The following is a 12,968-nucleotide window of genomic DNA, read 5'->3' on the forward strand; positions in this document are numbered from 1 at the left end:
AAAATTAACACTGCTCAGTTGTATTCCAGTTCACATTTGACAGGGTTGCCTGCTTACATTGTCTATAGTTGCAACATGCATTTGTGATCATGTGGCTAGATTATTCAAGGATAAGATTATTGAGATGCCAAATGAAATTTCACTTTAGTTGATCTGCATTGCTGATCTTTCTTTCTGTGGTACAAATTCAGTCAGGGCAAGGATTTCATTCACTTATTGTTAACTGTGATCAGCTTTTTGAATAGAGATGCAAGTGTCAACTTGGCCTTCTTGTCTACTTGACGTGCTTATACTATTATAAACATTGAACACACAGGAAATGGATGCTGCCCTTGGAAATGGAGGCCTTGGCCGATTGGCTGCATGCTTTTTGGATTCGTTTGCAACGTTAGACCTCCCTGCTTGGGGGTAGGAATTGGTATCTTGCAAGTGCGATGATGATGATTGTGAAGGCTACTTACTGACTGAAGTTATGTTTCAGATATGGGCTGCGGTATCAATATGGACTGTTTCGTCAGAATATTAAAGATGGCTTTCAGCATGAGCAGCCTGATTATTGGCTAAATTTTGGTAATCCCTGGGAGATAGAACGTGTGCATGTCTCTTATTCTGTGAAGGTATTAATCCACTGGCTTCTTTATCTGTTCTCACCTAGGTTAAACCATGCTTTTCACAGGCCATTCTTTTGGAGGCTAAGTCTCAAGGCTGATGTTAATGTTCACAGTTTTATGGAAATGTTGAGGAAGATATACAGAATGGGAAGAAGATTTACAAATGGGTGCCTGGTGAAATGGTTAGATGCATACACTTATTTTTATGGGCTGCTTTATTGAACCTGTTAGGGAAGTAAAATTGAAGTCCAGTTTTTATGCAATTCAGTTTGGAAACTTGCCTGCTACCATTTTTCCAAGATCATGCTATTGATACAAGAAGAGGAGTATCTTTTTCACTTCTTATTTGCAGGTAGAGGCAGTTGCGTATGACAATCCCATTCCTGGATATGACACAAACAATACAATCAATCTACGACTTTGGGCAGCTAAACCTAGTGGTGGATTTGACTTGGTATTTTTGATATTTCTTCATGCAAGTCTTTCTTCAAGTGCCCAAGGTCATATTATTCTTAGTTTTGACCTTTGCCATATGTTTGGCAAATACTCTAGTTTTTTATCCCTTTAGAGCAAGTCATTCAAGACGAAACCTGATTCTTGCACCTATTCCATTAACTCATAGAATGGGGAACGTGGTGAGGATGGAGATCTTTATGAGATGAAAGTTTTTATTAGAAGTCAGCTCTCATTTGCTTAAAGATCAGAACTTCCATAGCATTCCAGTTTAAGCCATTGTTTGTTGCTGTTTCAGGTTCTCATCTTTTTACTACAATCACAAATTAACCTTGTCGTCAGCCCCATGGTTATTCTTAGGATGGACACATTATCCTCTCTTATCTTGACACATGCATCCCATTGAGGAGCTTGTGATGTAGCTAGCCACATGCCTCAGATATCCACGGCCACTGCTTTCTGATATACCGGACCACTGGTAAGACTATCGATGAGCAGGACAGCCCCACAGAATATGTGCTATAATGGTGAATTTTGTGAGACGAGCTCATCTTGATAGGTAGGTGGCTTCAGGAGCACATACTTATTAGTAGGCACAAGTTTTTTCGAACCTCCAGTATGGTGGAAGAAATGGGCATATCTTAAAAGTTTGGGGCTGGAGGTGTACTTGTTATTTTTGGAAAATACTGCAAGAAGGCATGGAAACCCTTCCAAGACCGTTACCTCTTGATGATTGCAAATTACCTCAAGAGAGACATTGCATATGCATATATCATCCTTCTTACCATGTCTATAGGCAGCCCACTCTTTCTCACCCCCATGAGTCCACACCAATCAATCCTTCTAGATGGTATGAGATGCCATAGTTGGACTCCAAAATGGGAGAGCACAGGATCATGACAGTTTTGTAGCATGCAGCAGTTTCCCCATGTGACCTGGAATGGGGGCCATATGTGAGGGCTTTTGGTGTCTACATTCTATCATTGGGACTCCAGGAGCAGTGATACTTTGCAAATCACATTACAGTCATCCCAATGGCGCAACTAGATAGTGATACACAGTGCTTGTACACACAGGTTAGCACATAACTTGGTATACATAGTATGCATTTTCTTCCCCCTTTCCAGCACAGCATGGGTCAAAGGTTCCCCTCAAAGATCTCAGCAACAGGGTTATTAGAACAGATCAGAATCAGCTACACAATTACAGGGCATGGACTACACCTCAGACGTTTGGGGAGCTTGGGCTTGGGAGATGGAAAAGTACAGTTTTTTTAATGTCTTCCAAACCCTAAATGCAGTCATACCTTATCTTCCTTTAGAGGATTAGTGTCGATTAATATATCATATTCATCTAAATGACGATTCACTTTGTCATGCTCGCAAGAACTCACATGTACAATGAATGCACGAGTGACTGGTAATTTCACATAAAAAACTTTCTGTTCTGAGACTAGCTCTAGTATACTTCAGTCCTAAAAAATTTACTATCTTTGCTCACAGAAGGAAAATTTATGCCTCATGCTTAATATATGCATGATAATGTGCTGATGCAGGAAACTTTCAACACAGGAGATTATGTCAGTGCTATTCTTAATAAACAAAGGGCAGAAGCAATTAGCAGTATACTGTACCCTGACGATCGTTCTTATCAGGTACTTTGGATGTGAACATGAACAGCTGTGCCATGTTTAAGTTTGCTTTTGCCTCTAGATTGAGTTTGTCGCAAGAATGCCTTGATTTCTGTAAATGGAAAACTGCAACCAAATTTCAAAAGTTTGCAACTTGGAGGAGAGTAGACAGGATTTTCTGACGAATGAGTTGGTCTAAAGTACTCACGTATGTGCATGATAAAAGTGGATTATTGAAGGTTTTCTTGATCTGCAGTTTGTAAATTAGAGTTTTATTTCCACTTCTTAGTGTTGGGCATTGAAAGAAGCCCTATTGAGCCCCATAAATTTGATATCTTCACTTTCATAGTAGCGTATGAGACTTTGTTGATAGAACAATATCAGGATCCAGATATGATTACTTTTTGGTATATCGTTGACTAGCAGCTAAAATGCTGTTTTTTGACATACAAGTCTGCCGCCTTGATGTAGGAGAGACTAAGGGAGTAGGATAGATCCATCTAATCACCATAATTGCGACAGCTTAACATTTTGAGAACATTAGGTCCAACAGAACCAACTCAATTTCAAGTGTAACAATCTAGGATAATCATGTCTTCTGTAGGGTTTGATGGTTAAGTTTCATGAAGGTCCACAGCCTACTAATGCAGTCTGTGACTAGGTCTGTGTGACAAGGATAATGGGTTATCTTGCTATGTACTTGAGCTCTCTTGCACTACATGAGCCTTCTATTCAGGAAAACCACACGTGAATGATTAATTGATGATTGTTCTAGGTTTTACTGCACAAAGTTTTTCAACTCATCAGCATAAAACTTCAAAACAGGACTTTCCAGGCTCGCTGCTCTAAAAGGTAGCAGGGGGGAGGAAAAGTAAAAGTGGTCGTCCATTAAGATAAAAGGGCCTGCTCCCATGGAAGGCTTTTTATAATTCCCTTAATACTCTTTAGGTGTTCCTGATTTTCAGCCAGATTGTCAATAGCTCTCTGCCAGAAGGGTCCTCTGCTGTGCAATCAATCATGGGCATCTCACATTACAGACATGTGAAGTGACTGATGATCTCCCATTTCTCCTAGCTTGCGAGCCTGTTTGAAGTTGGAATGAATGTTTGAAATCTTGGGTAGTCGCATTGTTTGGATAGTTCTCATATCGCAAGGCTGGTCCAAAGATATAGGAACGTGCAAGATGGACTAGCTATTGTGGCCTTCTTGACTCCAACCAGCTCATCCATATACTTCTCTCCAAACCTATCTCCAACATATGATATCCTCATTGCTTCCATTGTGCTGAGTCCCAAAACTCTTCCTCTTACCTTTGAGGGGTTAGAAGTTAAAGGTAGTACTAGAAGAATGGTGACCCTATGTCCTCTGTTGTTGCCTTTCTTGGTAACCTAAAACGTGTAATTTAGCCTCTAGATGCAGCTCTATTGACAGCTAGAGCACAACTCCAACGACGCTGTGGCTGAGCTTGAGCAATGCCGTGGGAAAAACCTTCTGCCTTACCAGGAGGATCTTTATCGTTATGTTGGAGGCCCCAACTTCATCCGAGGAAATATCTTTTTGGAGACAACCACCTTTGCTCTGGAAAATGTGGCTAATTTGGCTTTAGCAGTTTGCAAACAACCACTTTTGTAGCTTTGGCAAAATACACTTTCTTGGCAGAAGCAGTTACTCAGGCTACAGTACTCAGCTGCCTACTTACAAGTTCTACAAGATCATGATGATGGATGCAATGGCTCACTCAATTCCTTTTGTGTATAATATTGCCATAGAGGCACTTGGTATATTGTATGAGATTGAGTAGCATTACATTTGCTAACGCTTTGCTAGAGACTTGCTTTGGCAAGAGTTGTATCTTTTTGTGTTAGTAATATGAGTTGCTTGATGTGTTTTGGAGCTTCCCTTATTTAAATGTCTTGTTAACCTTGTCTTTCTCTTTCTTTACCCCTTGCAAACACATCATTGTCTTTTTAGGCTAGAGAATTAAATTGTAGAGCGCACAAATTTCTCCTCTCCATCAAGTGATACCTATCTATTCTTGTAGACTACTTAGTTCCATCTAGAAAATCCTAAAGTGTGGGTATCCCTAAGACCAGGTCTGCTATTGTATATGAATGTGTGCAGCCAATGGCTAGAAGAGAAGGCACGTACTCCTTTTGGAGTCATATGGAAACAAGAGGATGTCATTTCTACATGCAACTGTCATGAACCTTGTGTTGAGCTAAAACAGACTTTACAGCTGATTACCATTTGTTAAACAGCCCCAAAACATGCTTAATTAATGAAAAATGCAAATTTTGTTCGTGGTTCAAGAGAGTTTCAGTTGTCCCCCGAAACCCTAACACTTTAACATCTATAAATAGATGGGCTGCCCACCATTCAGCCTCATCCTTCTGTGTAGGTTCTCACCCTTGTGTGTAGATTTCAGCCATCAGCATTCATCCACATGGTGGTCCAGCTTTCGTGACTATTGCCACTCCTCCATCAGCCCTTGCAGTGCCTAGCGGCTTCCTCCCTGGCTGTTGCCTACTGTTTGGTGCTCTCCTCCCTACTACATTTGGACTCTTTTGCCGTTGCAAGCACATAATTTGCCTCCTCCACCTTGCGTTTGGACACCTCTACCAGGCAACAGTTGGCAGTGATCTCCCACACCTTTCAGCGACCTTCCGTTGCTTGAGTTTGGCCTTCACGACTCGAGGCGGTAGCTGGCGACACTCCTCATCTAAGCATATGCTCCTTAGCTGCGTTTGCAGCCTTCTGGTGTCGTCACCTTCCTTTTCCACCTTCCACAACTGTCACCAGCATCTCCAACATTTGTTGGGATTTGCATTTGACGGTCTTCCTCTCTCCTTCCAGTAGTCACAATACTTGGGATCTGTCTTTGGTGGACATTACTCTCCAACACTCCATTGCTTTGCCCTTGGGCATTTTGTACACTCTTACATTCATTCATAGCATTCATTCACTCCAGAGCTCTCTTCTCTCTATGTTTGTCTTTGAGTTTGAGTTTTGCGTTTGCGTTTTGCGTCTAGGGTTTGAGTTTTGCTTGTCATTGTTTGAGTCTTTGTGTCTTAGTTGTGTTCGTACATGGAATGTTTTCTTAATGCAAATCCTAGCATATCTTTACATAGTATCCAAGGTGGTGCTCTTCTAAAGAGTACCTTGTGGTGATTATGGAGGCTAGTCTTTGTGCAAGATTCACATGCTACTTGATTTTGACTCATAATGTCTTAGGCACCTTTTTTTAAAGATCCTATGATGCCCTATTAGGCTTCTTCATCATTGGAGGCTCTGAGAAGGCATTATGGTCTCAAGGAGGAGGTAGACACACCTTCACCTTCACCATCTTCTTCTTCTTGTTTTGATCATCTTATAGATGAAGAGTTTGAAGAGTACTTGTGCATCACGTACAGTTCGGTTTACACTTTTCAATGAGTGCTACTACTCTGTTTGGACCGATTGGTGAGATTGGCCATCCCTCTAATCTTGGAGGGACCAGGACATTCAGCGGGTTTGGCGATCCATCTCCTTTATCACAACTAGGCCTTATGTTAGGTTTGTATAACCCTTTTGAGTTGCTCTCTTGTTTCTCCTTTTGGTGTACAAGATTCGGATGTTTTTTAGTATGTTAACTTTAATAGAGGAGGTGCTCGAAGCAAATATCCTTCATGAGGTATATCCCACACCTTTGCACTTTGGGATGCTTGTGATGGGTATCATCTTCACTATTCTCGAGCACTTTCACCCCGCCTTTCCCCCCGTTTTCCCTCCACGACCTTTCAGACGTAGGGATATCCCTCCTTTGCTTATGGAGTGTTGTTACACATCCCTTGGGTCACTCCTATGCAAGGTTCCATCGTTTGGGTCCCTATCCCTCCAGCTTGGGCCCCTCGTGTGGTTACCATGTCCATATCTAGTCCGCTCATGCCTAGCTTTGGGGCCACTGTGCACACTTCTTGTATGCACGGTGGGCACTTTGGGATTGCTTCGCAAGTGTACTCCACTCCTCCACCTTATCTCTTTTATCTACCCTACCCCCATTATCCACCTTCTCTATCTCCTAGCACTGTCACTCTAGTTGCAATGGTCAAGAATGCCTTCACCGATAAGATTTGTTTTAACGGGTCAAATTTCACCACTTGGTCGAACTTCATTCAACAAGTGCTTGAATCTCAGGGACTTTGGGATCTCCTTGCTAGTACTGAGCCTATGTGGACCCTTGATCAGCTCATCTTGATCACCTTGGTCAATGGAGAGGTTGCAATGCTATAGTCAATGTTGAGTTAATGCAAGGGTTGCTTCTTGAATTCTACTCTCAATTACAGCATTTTTCCCTTGCACTTGAGCATTGGAGTCATCTCATTGATCGCTATGCAGCTCGAGATCGCACTCGACGTATCATCTCGATTTTGAGCTTCAGGAAGTTTCCATTAAGGAAGGGGATGATTTGAAAGTCAAGTTGGCTGAATATCAGTGATTACTCGTCGAGTTTGCCACTAATTGACTCCTCGAAGTCAGACGACGATCAAGTCACGTTCTTCTTGAACAAGTTGCTCGACAAATACATTCATTTTATCCAACACATTATCTCACTACCTAGATTGCTGACCTTTTATGAGTTTGGGTGCCAGTTCTTGCGTTATGCAAGGCTGCATGATCAAGTTCACAAGAAGTCCTCCACACACATTCATTTAGAGAGGCGAGGGTTGGTTGCCTCTTCTTTGGGCGGAAAAACCAATAGTGGCAAGAAGTCGCAAGATGCGAAGGCAAGCCACAACAAGGGTAACACCCCTTCCTCCGATGGAATCAAAGAATCACAATCCCTTTGGTGGAAAATTCCTAAGAAAAATAGGTTTTGCATATACTATTAGAGGTTGGGCCATGTGGACGAGGAGTGTTTATACCAAGGCCCAAGGTCTTCCTCCTAGAAAACCATAGCAGAGTATTGCAACTACCTGGACTGTGGCTGGCCAATCTAGTGGGGCTATGCCTCCCGTTGTTGAATCATTTGCTTCATCTGTTCCAACAATGAATGACTAGATATGTGGCCCGTGGTTAGCCTCAACAGCCTATATTCGTCACTACTCTTGAGGATTAGCTGATTGGTTTGCTAGTGGCTCACCTATTGTACTTTATGCATCCATTCCTAGGGTATCCATTGCACCTTCTAGGATCCCTTCCCCACCTCACCGTAGGTGATGGTGGCCGCATACTTAGTCTTTTTCTTTTCGACTTCCGTTGCATCTATACATACTCATTACATTGTACTTTTATTTAGCTTTGCTTTCTTTATTTCAGCTTTGCTTTTTGTTTTGGAGCATCTCACTACTCACCTCTGTGCTTGTAGATTTTGATATATTCTACAGGGTTTTGTATTTCAATTAAGGGCTAACATGTAGGTTTGCACCCATCCTTCCTGAGCTAGAGACAAGAGCTGCGCACTGTTCTTCTCATGGTTCCATCTACTAGGAGTTTTTGTTCTTCTACCAACATTGAGGCTTCTTCTCCTATGGTGGATCGTTTGGTATCTCTCTTGATGCTATTATGGCAGTGACGTCTATCCTTGCTCTTTTAGTAGGGATGCTTCATCATTTTTATCCACATGGTTCTCGGTACCACTGAAGACCGACATCCTTAGGCTCCTCTTCCTTCTTTGCCATCGACATCTAGGTTGAGAGGGGGACTCCTTCCCTTCTTGGTATTCTACATGTTTCGATACTTGTCTTCGATATCAGCCTTTATCCCTGTTGTACCTTCCCCCATGCATTGCATGATTTCATCATCTTTGTACTAGGGCACTTGGGCAAGTGAACAAATTTCCCATGAGGGACATTGTCCAAGTGACACTTGCTGCATGAGCATTCTTCAGCATATAGCATACTATGCATTCCATTGTGTAGAGCACCACTGGATAGATCCTAAGCTGTTTCCATCGACAGATTACACCACCATCTTTCTTCACATGATACTTCATCACATTTCCCTCGTCATCGATACCCTTGACTGGATGGGTAAGCTTGTATTGCTTTGTGATGTGTTGGGTGTACCATTCCTACTGTCATCTTCTAGGTTACTGTTACTAAATCGGCTACCAGTACCTAAAATTAGCTTTCCAAAAAAAGAAAAAAAAGAAAAAAGAAAAAAAGGTTCAATGTGGTTCCATCTGCCTTTGTAGGGTTTGGTAGGCCATTGGGCAGCCGACGTGCACCCTTTGTCTGATGCCTTGTCCTCTCTGGGATGACTACTTGGAATCCCTTGGTAAGATAACCATATAGCCCTACATTTGATGATGAAAAGACTGAAATGGCCAAGATTCGGTATGCTTCAGCTGTGGATAGCTTGATGTGTACTATGGTTGCTACACGTCCTAACATAGCATTTGTGGTGGGAGTGGTCAATAGGTACATGGCATATCTTGGTAGGAAGCATTGGGAAGTAGTGAAAGATATCATGAGATATCTTAAGGGCAGAAAGGATTTGTGCATCTGTTTTGGAAAGCAGAAGGCATCTATCATTGGCTTTACGGATGTAGACTATGCTAGTCATGGTGATTGCAGAAAGTCAATTTCAGGGTATGTATTCACTTTCACAGGGGGAGCAGTTTCCTGGATTCCCAGGCCACAAAAGTTTGTTGCATTGTCTACTACAGAGGCAGAGTATGTGGCTGCCATTGAGGCATGCAAGTGCCAAGAAGGCTTTATGGCTTTCATGTCTGGTGGGAGAGCTCGGTCCCACCTCGGTATTACCAAGCTCTCCCTATCCTCCATTGTGATAGTCAGAGTGCTATCATACTAGCACAAAACCTTGTCTTTCATGCAAAGGCGAAGCATATATAGTTGAAGTATTACTTATCAGGGATGCACTTGATAGCAATAACATTGAGCTTGTCAAGGTACATACGGATAATAGTCCTGCAAATCTTCTCACCAAGGATCTTCCAAGAGAGCGGTTTGCTCATTGCCGACAGATGATGGGAGTTGGATAGTATATGTATTTAAGCTTTGTACATACTTAGACTTAGCTGATTCTTTTCTTTAACCTTAAGGCACGTTGCCTTCCGGTGGGAGGTTGTTGGGAATAAAGGGCTACGGTGCCTTTTATACGTGCTCGGGTGTGAACACACTCTTATTACGTGTACTTTACATATATCTATCTCAAAAACCTAAAAGAGGTACAACTAATTGTACCCACACATTGTGCATCTCTCACTCTCTACTCTCTACCGTTGCTCACGTTTCTCTCTCTCTCTCTCTCTCTCTCTCTCTCTCTGTGCCATTGCCATTGGTGACCATCACATCTCCATTGCACATTGAACACTTCACCAATCTCTTGAACCATGCTGCTATCCTTCCTGTAGTTTTATGCCTTTGTGTTTGCCTTGAACCCTCACTCGGTTCCTTGGTTTGGTCTATGACTACAAGGAGACACATAGGCAAGCACACAAACTTTGGATTAGAGCATGGATCAAGTGGTAGGATTGCCTGTGAGGTGGCATGGACCCTTGGAGAGTCAAGCAAGATTTTTTGGTATAAGGCCCTCAAAGCTAGGCATTAGTGTTGTAAGGAGGAGAGCACGGTGTAGGAATTTGGTAACCATCCAATTGTTGGTACACGTCTTGACTCTCTCCAAGGGACTGTATTCCTTTATATGAGGAGCTTTGAGTGCGATCAACCCTCACCAACATTAAGGATAGGAGGATGGAGGAGTCCTTTCATGCCTTTGCAGCCTTCTAGGTTTGGAAGGGGGATGGCGAGGTTATCAAGCTCAGGAGTAGTTTACTCTAGTCAATTAATGCTACAACTAACCCTAGTTTGGTTAGGTTTACATTCTAGGGTTCATATTAGGGTTTAATTTTTATTCCTTGACTTGTATTATTATAGTTTCAGTGGTTTCAACTAACTAAATGTCATCGAGATCTATTCTTGGAGTAGTAACTTATAGGAACTCTTAGTTTTTGCTTAGTAGAGTGTCTCCAAATTGGGTTCTCCCTATGGTGAACTTGTATGCACTTAAGCAGTTCCTAATCTACTAAGGTTCCCTAAATTTACCCCCTAGGGTGACTTCATAGCATTGATTTTACCCCACCCCCATTCTTAAGTTTCCCTCTTTTGGCTTGAATCACAACAATTGATCATGTTTCACAGTACTCCTTTTGTTGTGTTCTTGTCTCCTGCTATTCCTTGAATTTGTTTCTCAACTATAATCTAGATGTTTAGAGCGATGCAAGTGTTAGCCTGCCTATTTTGGTCATGTTAGTCTGTCATCTCTTGGTTGTAAGCTCTTGTCAAAGTCTGATGGAGATATAGGAGCCTTGGTAATTTTAGGTGCATTTCCTTCGATTATCGATTTCCTATGTGCATTTCTAGGTTAGTTTCTACCTTTCCCAGTTTGCCTCCATTTGCCAAACATTGTCCTCACCGGTTCGGATTTTTCTATGGCCACCTAATATTTTTTTGGCATTTTTTGGAGTGCAACCAGCATCAAATGCTGGTCGGCCACTATTTTTGGCTCTTACAAATGCAAGTCAGCCAATCTTGGGCTTCTATGGCTATTTGTAGCCAGTCCTTCCCCACTTGGCAGTCACTCACACTTTGCGGTCTTCATTCCTTCATTTGCAGGTGCACACTCCGACACTGTGACACTCCGTGCTTGGTGCTGCCATTGTCATCGGCTTGATCTAGTGCCCTCACTAATGTTGTGGGCTGCATGCAAGGATGGGTCAGTCCATTCCCTTTTGTATCAACATTTTTTTTTAGTCAATGTAATATTCTTCCTTCATCTTTTGCTCTACTTGTAGCCCACCATTGCTGGTTTGTTTATTAGACGGATGTCAAGTCTGCCTTCTTGAATGGCATCCTTGAGGAGGAGTTTTATGCTTCACAGCCTCAAGGTTTTCTTGTGGAGGGGAAGGTGGACCATGTCTACAGATTGCAAAAGGCCCTCTATGGCATGAAGCAAGCTCCTAGAGCTTGGTACTAGAGGATTGATCGATTTTTTCTACAGAGTGGCTTCCATCGATCACTCATGACCCCAAACTATACTACAAGGTTGAGGGTGATAGGTGTGTCTTGATCATATTGCATGTGGATGGTCTTATCATTATTGGGAGCTATGCTCAGGAGGTTGATTGGACTCACGAGATTTTGAGACATGAGTTTGACATGATAGATCTTGGGATCCTACACTTCTTCCTTGGATGCGAGATCTATCGGATAATAGCAGGTATTTCAATATCCTAGCACATATAAATCTTTGAGTTACTCTTGGAGTTTGACATGGCCGAGTGTTAGCCTATTTTATGCCCCATGGACCTTGAGTCCAAGCTTTGGGCAGTAGAAGATCCCCTTAGATACCAACCGTTATAGGTGTCTTGTTGACTCCCTCATCTGGCTTATTCACACATGGCCAGATATACCTTTTGTGGTGGCTTTGTTATCTTCTTTCATGAAGATTCCCACTCAGGAGCATCGGGGAGTCGCTTTGTGTATTGTTCATTCTTTATAGGGGACTCGATCCTACGGGATCACGTATGGAGAGGGGGTTTCTCTTTTTGGTTGGAGTGACTTTGATTGGTGGGCAAGTGATGTGGATTTGAGACGGTCCACTACAAGTTATGCCTTCTCCCTTGGATCGGGAGCTATCTTGTGGAGCAGTATGAAGCAGCCTATTGTGGCCTTTCCTCCTACAGAGGCAGAGTATCATGCTTTATGTTCTACAGCTTTGGACGTAGTTTGGCTTCATCATATGTTGGCAGAGATCGGCTTTTCCCAGCTTGGACCTATGGAGTCGCGTGCGGACAACCAGAGTGCTCTAGCTCTGGCAAAGAACCTTGTATTTCATGCTTACACAAAGCACATTGAGGCTCAATATCACTACGTACAAGAGCGGATCACGAATTCCAAGTTAGCGGTGGCCTACTGTCCCACCACGGACAATGTAGTAGATCTCTTCACGAAGCCTTTACCCTAGGCTTCTATGCTTCATCACGTGAGGTTGTTGGGTCTTCATACACTTCTAGGATCTGAGAGGGGGTGTTAGCTTGCCTATTTTAGTCATGTCAGTCTGTCACCTCTTGGTTGTGAGCTCCTGTCAAAGTCTGATAGAGACATGGGAGCTTTGGCAGTTTTAGGTGCATTTCCTTCAAATGTCGGCTGCCTGTGTCCATTTCTAGGTCAGTTTTTGGTTTTCATAGTCTACCTCCATTTGTTGGACATTGTCCTTGCTAGTTGGGATTTTTTCTAAGGCCACCTAATATTTTTTTGGCATATTTTGGAGTG

The 12,968-nt window shown here is 42.6% G+C and overlaps 1 protein-coding gene across 7 annotated transcripts in view; it reads left to right on the forward strand.

The window, feature by feature from the left end:
• Positions 1–12,968, forward strand: part of LOC148016020 (uncharacterized) — a 70,818-nt gene that overhangs the window by 21,047 nt on the left and 36,803 nt on the right. For all 7 annotated transcript variants that reach the window (XR_015688183.1, XR_015688186.1, XR_015688185.1 and 4 more), the window contains 5 exons: positions 317–408; positions 482–617; positions 725–793; positions 964–1,065; positions 2,620–2,718. Coding sequence is in view for 2 of the 7 variants with exons in the window: in XM_087664746.1 (XP_087520872.1) it covers positions 317–408; positions 482–617; positions 725–793; positions 964–1,065; positions 2,620–2,718 (498 nt within the window). In the remaining 5 variants the exon portion in view is untranslated. The remainder of the gene's footprint in view (positions 1–316; positions 409–481; positions 618–724; positions 794–963; positions 1,066–2,619; positions 2,719–12,968) is intronic.

The sequence above is a fragment of the Lygodium microphyllum genome, chromosome 23 (assembly GCF_053477565.2).
Source record: "Lygodium microphyllum isolate KBCC chromosome 23, Lygodium_microphyllum_v1.1.10, whole genome shotgun sequence".
Lineage (NCBI taxonomy): Eukaryota > Viridiplantae > Streptophyta > Polypodiopsida > Schizaeales > Lygodiaceae > Lygodium > Lygodium microphyllum.